General features: G+C 36.9%; 2 protein-coding genes across 3 annotated transcripts; both read left to right on the forward strand.

Moving 5' to 3' along the window:
• Positions 1-2,155: 2,155 nt before the first annotated feature.
• MMT (methionine S-methyltransferase) lies at positions 2,156-9,844 on the forward strand. Its single transcript, XM_008220408.3, has 12 exons — positions 2,156-2,578; positions 3,259-3,452; positions 3,541-3,747; positions 3,870-3,965; positions 4,213-4,401; positions 4,479-4,667; positions 4,757-4,993; positions 6,164-6,298; positions 6,726-7,049; positions 7,228-7,407; positions 8,117-9,082; positions 9,268-9,844. Exons 1-12 carry the CDS (start codon positions 2,332-2,334, stop codon positions 9,592-9,594), a joined length of 3,291 nt encoding a protein of 1,096 aa, XP_008218630.2. The 5' UTR covers positions 2,156-2,331; the 3' UTR covers positions 9,595-9,844.
• A 4,310-nt stretch (positions 9,845-14,154) lies between these two features.
• Positions 14,155-17,217, forward strand: LOC103318945 (16.9 kDa class I heat shock protein 1-like). 2 transcript variants are annotated; one of them, XM_016792602.2, is made up of 6 exons: positions 14,155-14,310; positions 14,598-14,675; positions 14,927-15,102; positions 15,213-15,419; positions 15,504-15,563; positions 15,642-17,217. In XM_016792602.2, exon 6 carries the CDS (start codon positions 16,489-16,491, stop codon positions 17,086-17,088), a length of 600 nt encoding a protein of 199 aa, XP_016648088.2. In that variant the 5' UTR covers positions 14,155-14,310; positions 14,598-14,675; positions 14,927-15,102; positions 15,213-15,419; positions 15,504-15,563; positions 15,642-16,488; the 3' UTR covers positions 17,089-17,217. The 2 variants fall into 2 exon arrangements, with proteins under 2 accessions (XP_016648088.2, XP_016648086.2); XM_016792600.2 differs by having other exon boundaries at positions 14,182-14,299.
• The last annotated feature ends 95 nt before the right edge of the window (positions 17,218-17,312 follow it).

Raw genomic sequence — 17,312 nt, forward strand, 5'->3', positions numbered from 1 at the left:
AAATTCTGGTTTTTTTTCAAAAGTGAAAGTTTTTTTATGGCTAAAACTTAAATTTACTAAATAGAAAACAAGCACTCACTTGCGCAGAAGGCTCATGTCATGAGTGGGCTCCCTTAGGTACTTGACGTGAAATATTGTACATGATAACCTATATAATAAGAGCTAATGACTTTATTTATGGAATTCGTTATCATTTAAAAGAAATGTTCTGTGCAACTTTTCCTTTGTGATGTGTGTGAGGACGAACTACTGAAGCATACGTAATTGACCAAAACAAACTCTATGCGTCAAGAAATCCAATCAAAAAAAGGCCTAAAGGAACCCAATCAAATAAAGGCAAGGGAATATATGCTGTTAGACATTTTTCTATTGGTCATCTCATCTTTTGTATAACTGTGCTACTCTCAAAACACATGCAGCATGCTTGTCCTTGTCAAGATACTGTCTGCTCCCATGTTGTTGCCTGCATAAATGAGAAAATATTAGAATGAAAGAAAAAGTTCCGGGAGTGGTGATCATATCACCTAATGACAGAGCCTTGTCAAGAAACTTCAGCCTCACTCTTAGACTAAATTACAAAAAATTCATAAGATGACCTAAGAATGCATTGAAAATAAAATTAAAAACAAAGCCATAAAATTCCAACTGGATTGAATTATTTATGTAAAAATATATGACACAATAAAGCCTGAAGAGACGTCTCAAAATGTGAAACGTTCAAAATCCAAAAAATATCCTTAATTAACTAAGAACCCGTCTGATAACCATTTCAATTTTAGTTTTTAGTTTTTCATAACTTTTGTGTGTGCTAGAGTATAGGAGAAAATGAGAGTTATAATGGGAGTAAAAATGAAATTACGAGAAAGGATGAAAGGGAAGGATGGGAGGGAGTAGTAACAAAAGTGAAAACAAAAACTTGAAAGTGAAAATAATTTCAAATAGATTTCAGTTTTTACTTTTGTTACTCCTCCCTCCTATCTTTCCCTCTCATCTTTCCTCCCAATCTTATTTACATTCTCATTCTCACTTATATTCTCCTTTTTTTTTTCTCTATACTTTAGTACAAAAAATGAAAATGAAAATTAAAAACTAAAATTAAAATAGTTATCAAACGAACCGTAAATTGCTTAAAACTTAATCATTTAAATAAAAATTAAAACCCACGTAGTGGGCTATTACCATCACCTTCCTTTTTGGCCATGTGGTCAATTATTTCATAATAAAATAATTGAGCGAGCCGAACAAACTTGATAACAAAGACGACCTTCTTAGTGTGTGTGTGTGTGTGCGGCGTACTAGTACCACGGTTATGAGTGACCGCATGTAGTACCATGATCTTGACTTCTTTTCTAGCAATGGCTTAGATAGGAACAGATTCTTCATCGTAAGATTCTAGGCCTCGACCATAAGGCCTTTAGAATGAGATGATGGTTGGATAATATCACCAAACTCGATAGCTCGATGGGTTCAGATAGCTCAAGAAATGCGAGCATCTCAAGAAATTTGGATGGATTGGGTGGTGCTCAAAAATTGACTTTATAAACGGCAAAAAGGAAAATCTTGTTGATATATGAAATGGATGATTGGGGTGAGGAATGACCAAGAACTCATAATGGTTTATGAGTTCTCTTTAACGAGAGTTACACTAATTTCTAAGAAAAAAAACATTAATAACTATGAACTACATGATAAAGGTTCAATGGTGCATATCAGCAGTCGTTGGGCTTGATTTGTTTGATTAGTGATGGACGCTTATTTCATCGATCTTTCTTTTATTTATAGACTTTGTATTCTTCTAGTCGAGATAATGATTATGATCGTGCTCCGACATGTGTTCAATCAATCCTCATAACTTTTATTTTATGTTTTCACTTGCAAAAAAATCTAGGCCCAAACATGGATTTTTTATTTCTTCTTATTTTTATATGAATTCACTCTGAAGAATATGTGTATAAATAATTATTAGAAGGGAAAAAAAAAATCCAATTAGCGCGCGAGAGCGTGCTAGGAGGACGAGGAGCAGTAGCTGATTGATATATTAATTCTCTTAATTTATTTTTGACGTGTAAGAAAAAGGAAAAGAGAATATCTTGGTCAAAGTCTAACCAAAATATTAATATCAATATTAAAAGGCCATGACGAAAAACCCGGAACAACCTTCACCGGCGTTCTACTTTGCTTCGGCAGCTTTTTTCTTTAAGAATAAACAACCAAATCCCACTCAGTCTATCCCCTATATACACACACACATTGTCTATCTCACTCTCTCTCTTTGTTCTTCTACCTACAGAAACCTCGCGAAAGGCAGGAAGCAGGAACAAGAGAGTGGAAATGGCGAAGAACGATGTGCCGTTAGGATCGGTGGACGACTTCCTGAAGCGGTGTCAGCAGTCGGGCGATGCCGCATACGGCGCCTTGAGATCAGTGCTGGAGCGTCTCGAGGATCCCAAGACCCGAACTCAAGCTCGGATCTTCCTCACGGACCTCCAAAATCGCTTCCCCTCCAAGGAAGCCTGCGATCAATGCTTCCGGACCTACCATTTTCAGATTGAAGACATCTTCTTCGATCAGTTTGAAGGTAACACGCAAACACACACTCTCTCTCTCCCATTCAAATTTCTCTTTTTTATTTGCTGTATCGTCGCCTGTTTGGTTGCTGAGAAAATGGAGGGAATGAAAATGGAAGAAATGGAATATTTAATCCTTTGAATCCAGTTATCTAAATTACGACAATTGTCTCATTTGTTGTCTGTCACTGTCTTTTACTTTGGGTGCGTGTATCAATTTGTGGGCTTTTTTGATTCTTTTTTGCTTTTACTCGTCGTTTTCTCGTTAACCAATCCTATTCCTTGGTTGGTTCTTTTCTGAACAAACTGGGAAACCAAGTCACTTTTTTCCTTCTCCACTGACTCATTTTCACTCAGTTAACTTCAAATTTTCTATTTCTAGATGTAGGATAACCAAACCATTTATAATGTCATACGCACATATCGTTGAAGATTTGTCTTTCTCATTTTTTTAGGGTCGATTGAATCTTATTGAGTTATAAGATGACCTTAAGATAGAGTAGAACAGGAAAGTTCTGAACAATTAAAATTCTTGTATAGGATGAGGATAGTGCTATTGCATGGACATGTTTTTTTGTTAATATTTATCTGAAATCATGGTTGGATTTAATACTTCATGTATTATGCAATCATCAATGGCTACACAAATATCTGCTTACCGTGCTTGTCAAATGTTATTGGGCTACTGCAGGTTACCAGGGTAGGAAGAAATTGACAATGATGGTTATCCCTAGTATTTTTGTTCCAGAAGACTGGTCCTTTACTTTTTTTGAAGGACTAAATAGACATTCAGATTCCATCTTCAAGGACAAGACAGTTGCTGAGCTTGGTTGTGGAAATGGTTGGATATCTATTGCCATTGCTGAGAAGTGGCTGCCGTCGAAGGTAATTTTGTGTTTGTTTGTCTTACTTTACCATGTATATCCTTTGCCTTTTTGGCTTCTCTTTCTGATGAAGAAACTACCCTTTTCAGGTGTACGGCCTTGATATCAATCCTAGAGCAGTAAAGATGTCATGGATAAACTTGTACTTAAATGCTTTGGATGAAAAAGGTCAACCCATCTATGACACAGAGAAGAAAACTTTGCTGGACAGGGTAGAGTTTCATGAATCGGATCTGCTATCTTATTGTAGAGCTAATGATATTCAACTAGAACGAATTGTTGGATGCATACCTCAGGTACTGTCAACAATTACAATTTAAAGGGGATAAAGCTAGTTTGTCAAATGGCCTTTTTGAAGGTTCATATCAGGTGGATCATTATTTTGACTAATTCTTTTTCCTTGTTTGTACTCTTGCAGATTCTTAACCCAAATCCAGATGCTATGTCTAAAATGATTACAGAGAATGCAAGTGAGGAATTTCTACATTCATTGAGCAATTATTGTGCACTTCAGGTTTGGCCAGATCCTTGATAATGTATTCTTCATTGTATCTTAGGAGGCATCTGGTGCTACATAAATATCATCACAATTCTATTATTTGCTTTAGTTACGCATGGAAATTGTTTGCTAATTATATGTACTTTGGCTTTCTGACAACTGATCAACTGTGTCAATAGATAAGCTAGTTCTTCCAATTTCCATTCATTGTTAGAAACCATAACATAAAGTTTGCTTATGAAAAACTTTCTACATTATGTAGGGTTTTCTTGAGGATCAGTTTGGCTTAGGTCTAATTGCTCGGGCAGTGGAGGAAGGAATTGATGTCATTAAACCGATGGGGATAATGATCTTCAATATGGGGGGTCGTCCAGGACAAGCTGTTTGTAAGCGCTTGTTCGAACGCCGTGGTTTCCATGTTAACAAGCTTTGGCAGACTAAAATTCTCCAGGCAAGTATACCCCTAATTATAGAAAAAAGAAATTTCTTCTTCAAAGTTGCGCTTCTCTTGAAATTTCATTGTTACAGGCTGCAGACACAGATATCTCAGCCTTAGTTGAAATTGAAAAGAATAGTCCACATCGTTTTGAGTTCTTCATGGGACTTTCTGGAGATCAGCCTATTTGTGCTCGGACTGCATGGGCCTATGGAAATGCTGGTGGGCGAATCTCTCATGCTTTATCAGTTTACAGCTGTCAACTTCGCCAACCAAATCAGGTGCACTTCATTTATCCTTACAAAGTTAATGTTCATTGTACTTAAAAGAAAGGGAAATTAAAAGGATACTGAATTGAATAAACTGACAGGTCAAGACAATTTTTGAGTTTCTTAACAATGGCTTCCATGAGATCAGCAGTTCTTTAGATTTATCATTTGAAGATGATGCTGTGGCTGATGAGAAGATTCCCTTCCTAGCTTATCTTTCCAGTGTTCTGAAAGGGAGTTCTTTTGGCACATATGAGCCACCAGCTGGAAGCAAACATTTTCGTAATCTCATTGCTGGATTTATGAAAACATATCACCGCATTCCACTCAAAGCTGATGTAAGAAGACATCAACTTTACTGGTTATGTGTTCATGCTTTTGCATCAAACCTTTTCCTTTTTCTGCCTCAAATGAATTATTCTTAGTAACTCTTGTGTAGAACATGCCTTTCTTTTTCCTAGATGCAAGTGATTTTGCTCCATTCAAGTTATCTTAGTAAGTCACATTTACTCAATAGAAAGATCTCACATAAACTTGCATGGATCGTCACCATCACAAAAATAAGAAAATAAAATGAAGAATGCTGTTGAATGTAGAGATTTAGCAGGTGACAAATAGATCCCAACTTGAAAATTAGCATGAATATACCTCTAGGAATTTCTAAACTGATGTCTCTGGCTATTTTTGTGGTGTAAAGACCTAAATATTTGGGATCTATGATTACACTTTCAACAAAACTTTGTTCTATTCTATCCATCCCACAGATTATGTGATGTTCTAATTTTAAATTTAGATTGTAAGTGATTAGTAGGTTTGTCAAGCAGAAGAAAAAGAATAAAGATGAGAAGCTGGTAGGAAATAACTTCCTTGTCTACCCTCATTGTCCCTGTTATGTATATGCATATGTACAGACAACTATAATTATAGGGGATTAAAGACCAAGAAAGAGAGAGTTTACTAGTTTAGCTTTGTAGGTATCAAGATATCTTCAACCAATGTCTTATTACTTTTGAAATCATGGTTCAAAATAGGCAATAAATTCATTGTCTTGCTTTTAGCATTATATAATCTTAGAATTCTCTCTCTCTCTCTCTCTCTCTCATGCCTTGGTACTTTATTTCTTGGTTCCATTTGATATGCTATGTGCTATAATAAACAGATAGTTTCAGTAATTTATATTCCCTGTATAATTTTTTTTTCCTTTTAATTATATTAGTTATTGTATGACACATAATAGATTTGCTGTGATTTGTTTTTTGAATTGTATGGTGGTCCGTCCTTGCTTACAAAGTGACACAGCCAAGAATGATGTGGAAATATACTTATACTTCTTTCAAAGGCTAAGTTTTGTAGCAAAATAAAAGAATAAACTTATAACTAAAATCATGGAATCCTAAAGATTTTTTTATATTTTTAAGTGTAACCCTGCAGAACTTCATGTTTACGCTTTTCCTGTTCTGTAGTGTGAGCCGCATTTCTGACTTGTTTTCTCTCATTTGTTGTACAAGAATGTGGTTGTTTTTCCTTCAAGAGCTGTGGCCATAGAAAATGCTCTTCGGCTGTTCTCACCTCGTCTTGCAATTGTTGATGAACATCTGACCCGCCACCTTCCAAGGAATTGGTTAACGTCGTTAGCAATTGAGGTGTGGCATTTGCAATGTTGCTGTACTTTCATTTTAATTTGTTATTTATTACTTTTGTGGGTCAATGTATTATCAACCCGAAAGTCGGCCCTTGCAACCTTATCATAAGCATTAGTCCGAATTTCAAAGTCTTTATTAGATACTCACAGCCCTGGTAATATTATGATGACTACAGTTTAGTGGAATAATTAAAATATTCTTGGATCAACACTGAGAAGTTGTAGATCTCACTCATATGGTATTCTGAGATCAAATATACTTAACAAGAGGATGTAGAAACCGAAAAAAAGGCCCAAATTTATATTTAGTTTTCAATAAAAGTTTCAAAAAGTCTTCTATCTATAGGTAATGGGTTCCCTAGTACCATTTAGAATTTTCTTTGGGTAGTTGGGGCATCTTTCATAACTACATTTGTTTCTCAATTTAGGGTGCAGGAACTGATAATAATCCTTCAGAGGATTCACTTACAGTTATTGAAGCACCTCGCCAGTCCGATTTAATGATAGAGCTGATAAGGAAGTTGAAGCCACAGGTGGTGGTTACTGGGATTGCCGAATATGAGGCTGTTACTAGTTCAGCCTTTGTGCATCTTTTAGATGTTACGAGAGAAATTGGATCTCGTTTGTTCCTGGACATATCTGATCAATTTGAGCTGTCCAGCCTCCCAGGTTCCAATGGAGTCCTCAAATATATTGGAGGAACTACTCTGCCATCACATGCAGCAATTATATGTGGCCTAGTAAAAAATAAGGTACTGTTCTTTTTATATGAACTCTGAAATTCCCCAGCTTAACCTGGCTATCTCAGGAGGAGGCTTTTATATAATTTAATTCAAAGCCATAACGTTGAGATTCTTTCATATAAGTTTATCCTTTAGGTCTTTTTAATGCAAAATCTTCTCATGAATAGTAGCCGAACAATCTTTCCAGGTTTATTCAGATCTAGAAGTAGCTTTTGTAATTTCAGAAGAGGAAGCCATCTTCAAGGCCTTGTCGAAGACCGTTGAACTACTAGAAGGGAATACAGCACCAATTAGTCAATGTTATTATGGTTGTCTTTTTCATGAACTTTTAGCTTTTCAGCTTGCTGACAGACACCCACCTGCACAGGTATGTCAGTCCCTTTTTATTTAGGGGTTTATTTCCACTTAAGTATTTAACATCTAAGAAATAACAAATATACCAAGTACATTTTGGTCAACGTATAGTCTTCTTTTTGATAACTTTCTCAAAGACATTCTAAGATGTTATTCTGGTTGGATGAAAATTGCACTTTTTATCTTCCATCTTCTGTTTTCGGCTGAATATAGTCTGTCTTCTGTTTATGATATTAGGAAGGGGATAAATAACATTTAATGTGGTTTTGCACCTTAAGTCTATGTTGCATTTAAATTGCTTGGCATGGTAAATCTCTCTGTGAAGTGTAAAAGTGGTCTGCATAAAATGCTTGATTTGTGACAAGAAAATCTGAAGAATGTTATGTGTACCTTGTGTTATAATTTGGAACAGAGTAGTTATGAGTTATGGCAGTCTGAGGTCTACCTCATGTTTAGCCAGGAAGTTCTAGAAAAGATGCAATATTCACATGAGAAGATTATCATAAGGACAATCTTTTCTCTCTTTTTCCCTCTTTTGGATGTTTAGTTTTGTCACTAATTTATTTGATGTCAATTATCCTTTCTACTTTGCCAAAAATTCCAGTGGTTTGTTACTTGCTGATTGCTTTGCGAAATTTATTGAAGTCTTCAATAAATCTACCTTTTTCCTATTCATGGAGACAAGTTTGCTTATCCAATTGGTTTTCATATATGTTCTTCAGAGGGAAACTGCATCAACTAAATCAGCAGAGATGATCGGATTTGCTAGTTCAGCAATCTCAGTCCTCAATAATGCAGAGTTGTCAATTAGTGAGGCAGGGAACTCTTCCCTGATTCACATGGATGTTGATCAAAGCTTCTTACGTGTACCATCACCTGTCAAGGCTGCTATTTTTGAAAGTTTTGCTCGACAGAATATAGCTGAGTCAGAAATAGATGTCACCACTAGCATCAAGCAATTCATCAAGAGTACTTATGGTTATCCAGTTGATAGCAGCACCGAATTTATATATGCTGACAGCTCGCTAGCTCTGTTTAACAAGCTGGTTGTTTGCTGCATTCAAGAAGGGGGTACATTGTGTTTTCCTGCTGGCTCGAATGGGAACTATGTTTCTGCTGCCAAATTTTTGAAAGCAAATATTGTAACTATACCTACTAAGCCTGCAGATGGCTTTAAACTGACAGATAAGGTGCTTTCTGGAGAACTAGAGACAGTGAATAAGCCATGGGTATACATTTCTGGACCAACAATTAACCCAACTGGTTTGATATACAACAGCAAAGAGATTGAAAGTTTGCTGTCTATTTGTGCCAAAGTTGGAGCTAGAGTTGTGATTGATACTTCATTCTCGGGCTTGGAATTTGACTTTGAGGGTTGGGGCGGTTGGAATCTGGTGGATAGTTTGTCAAAGCTAAATTCTAGCAACCCATCCTTCTGTGTCTCTCTGCTTGGGGGATTGTCCTTGAAGATGTTGACTGGGGCGCTCAAATTCGGGTTACTTGTTTTGAACCAGTCTGTTTTGGTGGAGACATTTTATAGCTTTCCAGGATTAAGCAAACCTCATAACACGGTTAAATATGCTATTAAGAAGCTGCTGAGTCTGAGAGAGCAGAAACCAGGAGATCTGCGGGATGCTATTGCAGAACATATAAAAAATTTGAAGAGTAGATCCAAGCGCCTGAAAGAGGTGAACTCTCTCTCTCTCTCTCACACACACACACACACACACACACATTCATTTCTCACTCAGCAATGATTCGATTACTTACCTCTACGTCCTTGAGTGGCTCTTAGGTGCTTAATTTATAGTAATGTTTTCCCCTGCACTTTCTCATTTTAATTTTCATAATCATCCTACTTATGTTCTGATAGACGCTGGAGAAGTGTGGTTGGGATGTGCTTGAACCCTGTGGTGGTGTTTCCATGGTGGCCAAGCCCTCATCTTATTTGAACAAGAGTGTTAAATTCAAGAAATCGCCTAATGATGGAGGCAGCACTCAAAAGGAAATGATGTCCGAAGTTAAGCTTGATGACTCAAACATCAGGGAAGTCATTCACAAGGCTACTGGCTTATGCATCAACAGTGGTTCCTGGACTGGAATTCCTGGCTACTGTCGGTTCACCATTGCTCTCGAAGAAAGTGAATTTGAGCGCGCATTGGATTGCATTGTTAAATTTAAGGACACCATCAAGAACTGATTCTTTTTTTCTTTAAAAAATAAAAAAAAATTATTATTGCTTGAGCTATTGTGGCGCACGCCAATCCCACCATCAGTTTCTACTACACTCAAAGTAGGGCTTCTATAATGTGTTTTTGCCCTTTTCCATACACAATGTACCAAGTCATTTATTTGAGTGTGAGCTGATGATGTGTTCTATAATTCCATAACCTTCTTCCTTTGTGAAACAATCCCAATCAATACCGTAATAAATTTGTGTATTTTCTCTAGGATTTCTGATTTCAATTTACTTACGTTAATCTTAACCTCATTCAATCATATCACAGCCCTGGTAATATTATGCTGCTTACAGTTTAGTTGAATAATTAAAAGGTTCTTGGCTCATCTCACTCATATGGTATTCTGAGATTTTTCACACATTCATGTTACATGATTGAGCTAATAACTTCATAAGGGTGTCCGGATCAATTGTCCCCGAAACATGTGCAATCCCGGCTTGTGCATCAATGGTGTAAGACATGAATTTGGTGATTAAGATTAATTAAAGTAAAATCAGTTGTGCAGATCATGAATTCAAGCAATGCAACAGAACTTGTGGAATTGATTCAAAGAAGAAATATATAATAATCTATGTATATATATATATACACACACGTACGTACCCTTGATTTTGCTCAAAACTTTGGTCATGGTCTTGTGCCATCCAGAGGAACTGGTATCCAATTTCTCACAACACTGCAAAAACAATAATCCAAAAATGAAATATAAGCACCCTATTTTGCCAAAATCAATCAAGAAAATGAAATATAACTTGGAAATTAAAATAGGAAGATAAATTAAGGGGCTTGTAAGAGCGTTTATATATTTTTTTCAACCGTATAGCCGTCCGGCTATACTCGGTTCATAGAATTGTCAACGGTATCGCCGCGCGGCTATACTGGGGTGATAGATTTTTCAACAGTATAGCCGGGCGGCGATACTCTGGAGATAGAAATTTTCAAACGTATCGCCGAGCGGCTATACTCTGTAGATATAATTTTCAGAAGTATAGCTGACCGGCTGTACTCTGTCAGAAAATTTCAACAGTAGAGCCGTCCGGCTATACGGTGTAGATATAGAAGTATAGCCAGTCGGCTATACGCTGTAAGTAGAAATTTTCAAAAGTATAGCCGCCGGCTATACTATGTAAATAGAAATTTCCAATGGCCAGAGTATGTACAAGAGAACTTTTTGGATCTATGTATACGTAGGGGTTTTTATGGTGACCTGTTTCTTTATCTTTTTGGTCAAACTTTGGTCCAACCTGTCCATAGAATGAAGATCCCAAAACTCTTATGGATCTCATATATATATATATATATATATATGAACCAATTGAAAACTGGATAGACGATTGTCTACCTATTTACATAATGCATGAGACTTGAAGGTACCTCAAACCCATATTTACCCCGCTATCTACCTCTCTCTCTCTCTCTCTCTCTCTCTCTCTCTCTCTCTCTCTTGTTTTGTCTCTCCTCAACAACAGACACAGAAGGTTGCTTGCTTTTCTTTGTCTGATCCAAACGCCACGTGTAATATGAGGGTTGTTTCTTTTTCTTTCTGGAACATTCCCAAAATCTCTGCTTTTCTATCTTGAGACCCTCCTAGATTGATCTCTGTTTCTCCATGAAAATCACAACAAAGAAGAATAATCAAACCCCATCCTATATACTTTTGGCCGCGCGGCTATACTTTGTAAAGTGTTATTTTAAACGTACGGCGGCTATACTTTTCCAGGGGCATAGATTGTAAATGGAAAGTATCGCCGCGCGGCTACACTCTGCATATAGAAATTATCAAAAGTATCGCCGCGCGGTAATACTCTGTAAATAGAAAATTTCAAAAGTATAGCCGTGCGGCTATATTGAAAAGGGTATAGCCGCAAGGCTATACTTTGCAGATAGAAGCTTCAAACGGATAGCCGCTCGGCGATACTCTGTAAATATAAAATATTTTGGATATTTTTAAAAAATTACTTTAACCACAAAGTCGGACTATTACGTAGTAACTTACATAGTACAACACAAACAATTTCATATTGATATTATTAGCGGCTTTTATTGATCATATTAATATTGTTAGCTATAAAAGGAAGTTAAAACATTGAGAGAGATTTGAGTACGAAGATGAGGTATTTGATTTAGTAACGAGCAAAAGAAGAAATTATTACTTAATGAAATTGATCGAGTAATCCATATTTGTTTTTTTTTTAATCAAGGTGAAAACTTCATTAAAACTTTCACAAAAGAGTCATACAATTAGAGAAAATTGGAAGCAAGAGGTGCATCAAGTGTGCCATCGTTCAAATCTTACAAAATCTGTTAAGAAAAAGAATACCATGCATCACAATACAAAAACAAACTATTGGACTTCACTATCAGCTGGTAAGGAAAATCCACATTCTTAACAAATATAGAGCAATTATGAATGGTAAATAACTTCTTTTTTTTTTTTTTTTTAAGAATCCCACAAGATGCCTATATTTCGAGTTAAACACTTTTTTTTTACATGGTAGGGGAATTTTTTTTTTCATTTCATACAAATTGTAAGAACATTGGAAATGGAAAAATTCCAAAACCAATCTTCAACTACAAGTTTGAATCCGGTCCTCCTTACTAAAGATTGATAACACTTTTCTGCCTAATTTTGTTGTAAATTATGTAATTCTTAATAACTTGTTCTCTTTGGATATCTCTTGTGGGATCGTAATTTATAAATTAAAAAAAATGAGACTAATGAAATGATTTGGTAGATTTTGGGAGCCACAATAACGATGAGCCCAACTGCGCAGTGAAAGTATTGAAAGTGAGGTCCATGATCGGATTGCCCAAGCTTATCCTATAGATTTGCATTATATTTGGGGGCCATTGTCTTCCTGAAGAGCTAGCCCTTCACAAAATGCATATTGCTTAAGAAATTGCCTATAGATAATTAATTCATCATGATCAAAACTCTATATTCAATTCTTATATTATATGTATGGACGAAGGAATTGCATGAGCAATCTTTATCCAGTATTAATTTCACCTATAAAAGTTTATCCATACCATATCTATGTTGGTATATGTAGAACAACTCCATTCAAAAATATTCAACGTTCTCCTTTAAAAATCAGAGAATCGTAAAGCAAACTAAACCAATGAAAAACCAAAACTCATAGCCCGCATTTTATATGTAGTGGGCGTCATATATATAATATATGTAGAGCATTAGTTAGAATTTAAAACTCCTTGGCATTTTAATTTCATTAGTTGATCACATGATGGTGCATTGGATGTTCGGATCATAAAACGGTTGAATTTCACTCCGTGGTGGTGACTGTGGAAAACTCAGTAGTGGCGCTGTCGGTTCATAGTAATTAGGGTGGTACCGCCGATGATTGTAAGGATCTGTTGTTGCATTGTAGGAACATGTTCCATTGAGATTATAATATCCATAATCATGATTGTTATAATAACCCTGCCCAAAACCATGTGCATTTATGTAATGAGCAATAGGCTTTGCCCTGTAGAACTGATCCTTAATTATACCTTGAGTCAGCTAGATCTAGGAGTACATTTGAAAACCACATAGGCCAGAAACAAACAAAAATTAAAAGACCACTTGTTTATACCCAAAACGAACAGCTAATAAGGGCCAGACACGTGGACAAAGATTGTGCCTAACCATGGTGGCTTTTGGCACCCAACCTACCGATTCCTCGATTAGGGCAACCTCCTTCTCCAGGACACGTGGCAGGCCCACAATCGATGTCTACAGTCCCACATCGAAAATCTACACAACAAGCACACATCCCAAGACTTATAAAAGGAGTACAATTCCCCAAAATGAAGGTAATCAGAACTTACGGCATACTGCCTATTGATATGTCAGTTTAAGCTTACTAAATCAGTACTTACTTAAGCATCGGAGAGCCTTCGCCAGTACCACACCGATGCTCTAGGTCTTACCGAGCCTTTGTTATATTGCAGATCACGCGCTCTTCCGAGGCCCCGAGCATACCGAAGGCCCATACATCACTAAGTTGAGCGCGCGCTATAATTTTGGCTTCCCTATTTAATTCCACAATAAATTTTTTTTTTTGGGGACAAAACTTGTAGGTAAAATAAATTTTAAAACGTCTAGAAAATTAATTTGCGGATATGATTTGAGGATTTGATTTAGGGTTTGTATTGAATTTGAGGATATGATTTAAGGGTTTGTGTTTGAATTTGAGGATATGATTTGAGGGTGTAGAGTCAATTTAGGTTTCTCCTATATTAGATTTTTTAAAAAAATTCCCACGTCAATAAGTTTGAAATTTTTTTTTTTGCCAATAAATTAGTAATAGTAAACGCAACAATCCAACTTGAAGTTAAAATAGTTAAAATAGTAAACGCCAAAAACGCCCTTTTCTTTTATAGTGTGAAAAAGATTTCATGCATTTTGATTGTTTTCAATTCTTATATTCAAATCAATTCTTTAGAGAAAATAAAACAAATTTGCTTCTGTAGTTTTTCTCGTTCTATTTCTTTCAATATAATAATATATATAAAGTAAAATGTAGAGAATGATAAAACATTTATATAAAAAATCAATAATACCTTTTAGGTTAGATCTGATCCGATCCCAATTCCCGACTTAAACCAGTGTTTGAATGTGAAAGATTGTGAAATCACCCACGGCTTTTGCACAGTGACGACGTAGGTTCTCGGTTAGTTTTGTTTTTAATTGTTGTTGTTGTTTTTCTTTTTTGTGGCTTGGGTTTGATTTATTTGGGATTTGGGTGTATTGGATTTATTTTGGGTGATTGATGCTTGTTTCAATTGGAAAAATGGTATTTGTTGATTTGTACATCATTTTGAATTTGATTTGATATGGTTTTGCTCTATCTATACATAATCTGAGGATCGATCATGCAGTAGTGCATGTATGTATGAAGTTTTGTTGCCCTTTATCCATATCTGATCGTTAATCGCATAATAAACTACTGCAAGCCAGGTCAAACAAGACCAGCCAACACAAACTCTGGGGTTTCTGATGGCTGCAAACATGAGAAATCGAAGAGCAAGAACTACGGTATGAATTTAACTGCTGGATTCAAAGACCCTATGAATTTTAACTCATGCAACACTTGATCTTTTAGAAATATATTTGATTCAAAGACTGCTCAAATTTAAAAATTGTTGCAATGTATGAATATCTATCAAGCTTGTCTAATTTTCTATTGAATAAGTTGGTCCTATAATGCACACCCCTTTTATTTTGTTTAGAGTATTTTGTCGCTTCCTTCTTCTTTCATCCCTCTCTTCTCCTTCTCTCACGATCAGGTGGACCGACTCCCTGCAGTTGACATCCTCGACCACCAAAGACAAGATATGGCTACTAATTTTAAGGAATTCTCAGAATCAGTAAAGGCGGAGCTGTCAATTGAACAAGTACGTGAATTCTTGGAAGCTAATGACCAAGATTTGTCTGGCTCTGATGATGCTCTTCTCCGAAGATGGTGAGCTGGTTTTTATTTTCTTTTATTTATTTGGATCTTTTCAAACTTGTTATTTGGAATATGTACTCGAGTAACTAATTTTGTTTACAACTTATAATTGTTTGTGGCAGCCAAGCGATGCTGTTTTATGGGCTATTGGAGAAATGCCCAGTTTGCCAAGGGAATAGTTTGGAGTTCACTGGATGTTATTGTGAGTGTGCCACTTGCATTTATCGCTCTAGGTATCCACCAAGGAAACGAGGGCCATCAAGTACCCTATTAGCATCGTCAGGCAAATCAACCCTCGTTTCAACCCGGATTGGGACCCTCCTTATGTGGTGAATATGATTCAAATCTCATCCACCCATCCCTGATTATGAGCTTCCTTTGTGTCTTCTAACTTTGTATGTGTTTTGGTGCAGGAAGGTCAAGGGTTCATCGCCCGTTTTTGGTCGGATGTTTTACGACCACACAATCCAAGGGTATAACATCGCCTATTATTTGTATGTTGGTTTGGACAAAATAATAATCATCATAATTTGTATGTTGGTTCATCACAGGCGGCGGAGAGAGTGGAACTAACACTAAATATGTATCAAGATGAAATGGAGATAAACGGCCGGAGGATGAACAAGAGAACTTTTTGGATCTGTGTATACCTAGGGGCTTTTATGGTGACCTGTACTTTCTCTATCTTTATGGTCAAACGTTGGTCCAACCTGTCCATAGAATGAAGATCCCAAGACACTGCTGGGATTGAATACATAGACGCTCTTTTGTTGTTCCTGGCTTGCTCCAATACTGGTTTCATCGATGTAAAGTCATCCATGCATCCTCACGCTAGCTAGCTCCCTCCTATCACTTCACTACACAAGTGGAATCTATTGACAATCTTTGTTCAATCTCATCAAAATATTGTGGTCATGGATAGAATCTTTATTAAGGTGCATGACACTTCGTTTCCAATTTGTTTTGTTTTGTTTTGTTTTGTTTTGCTCAGAAAAATAAAGTTACCCAATTCAACAACGGATAGAAGATCGCTTGCTTTTCTTTGTCTGTTCCAAACGCCACGTGTAATATGAGGGTTGCTTCTTTCTCTTTCTGGAACATTCCCAAAATCTCTGCTTTTCTATCTCTAGACCCTCCTAGATTGTTCTCTGTTTCTCCATGAAAGTCACAAGAAAGAAGAATCCAGACAGACATGCAGACATAAACCCTGAACTGAACCTATCAAATCCCATCCTATATAAATCCACCCTTGCACTTTCTTATTCCCCATCAGAAAGAATTACAAACAAAACCACCCATTTCCCATCAAAGCCAGCCTAGTCTCGATTAATTAGTTTAGTACCATCGGATTCCATTCCTCCTATTTATTTAATTTCCTTCCTCACCAGAACCATCACCATGCCTAGGAGGATAGTGATGAGGATGGTGGCCTTCTTAGGCCTCCTCCTCATGCTCATGGCCACCACCATCAAAACCCATGCCTTAGTTCCATACCCAACAAGACCATCATCACTAAGTCTATGGGACATGACCGATGACCCCTTCAGAATTCTCGAACAAACCCCCTTCACCATCCCCAGAGACGTCTCCGCCGCCGCCCTCCAAGACACGCTCGCTTTGGCACGTGCCGACTGGAAGGAGACGGCCACTGCGCACGTGATCACATTGGACATTCCGGGGATGAAGAAGGAGGACGTGAAGATAGAGGTGGAGGAGAACAGGGTGCTCAGGATCAGCGGAGAAAGGAAGATGGAGAAACAAGGGGAGGGTGACAAGTGGCACAGAGCTGAGAGGACAAATGGCAAGTTCTGGAGGCAGTTCAGGCTGCCTGCGAATGCTGACGTGGATCAGATCAAGGCTCATCTTGAGGACGGGGTGCTCAGAATTACGGTGCCAAAGTTTGCTGCGGAGAAGAAAAGGCAGCCTAAGCTCATCGACATTGCTCAACACACTACTTCTGATGATGATGCGGATATCAAGGCTGCCAAGGTCGCATGATTTCCAAGTTACCTATATATCAATATGTATAAGAATTATCTTTGTGTTGATGACTTTGGATGGGAGTGAATCAAATTAAGTTTTTGTAATGCGTGATCTGAGATCTAATAAAATTATATATTTTCTTTATCTTAGTTTGATCTCTTTTTTAACGGTAAATTTTAAATGGAAGTATCACCGATATAGAATTTCTAATGTATTTCTCATGTAGGGGGTTTTGTAAT

The sequence above is a fragment of the Prunus mume genome, linkage group LG2, assembly GCF_029339155.1.
Source record: "Prunus mume cultivar Tortuosa linkage group LG2, ASM2933915v1, whole genome shotgun sequence".
Lineage (NCBI taxonomy): Eukaryota > Viridiplantae > Streptophyta > Magnoliopsida > Rosales > Rosaceae > Prunus > Prunus mume.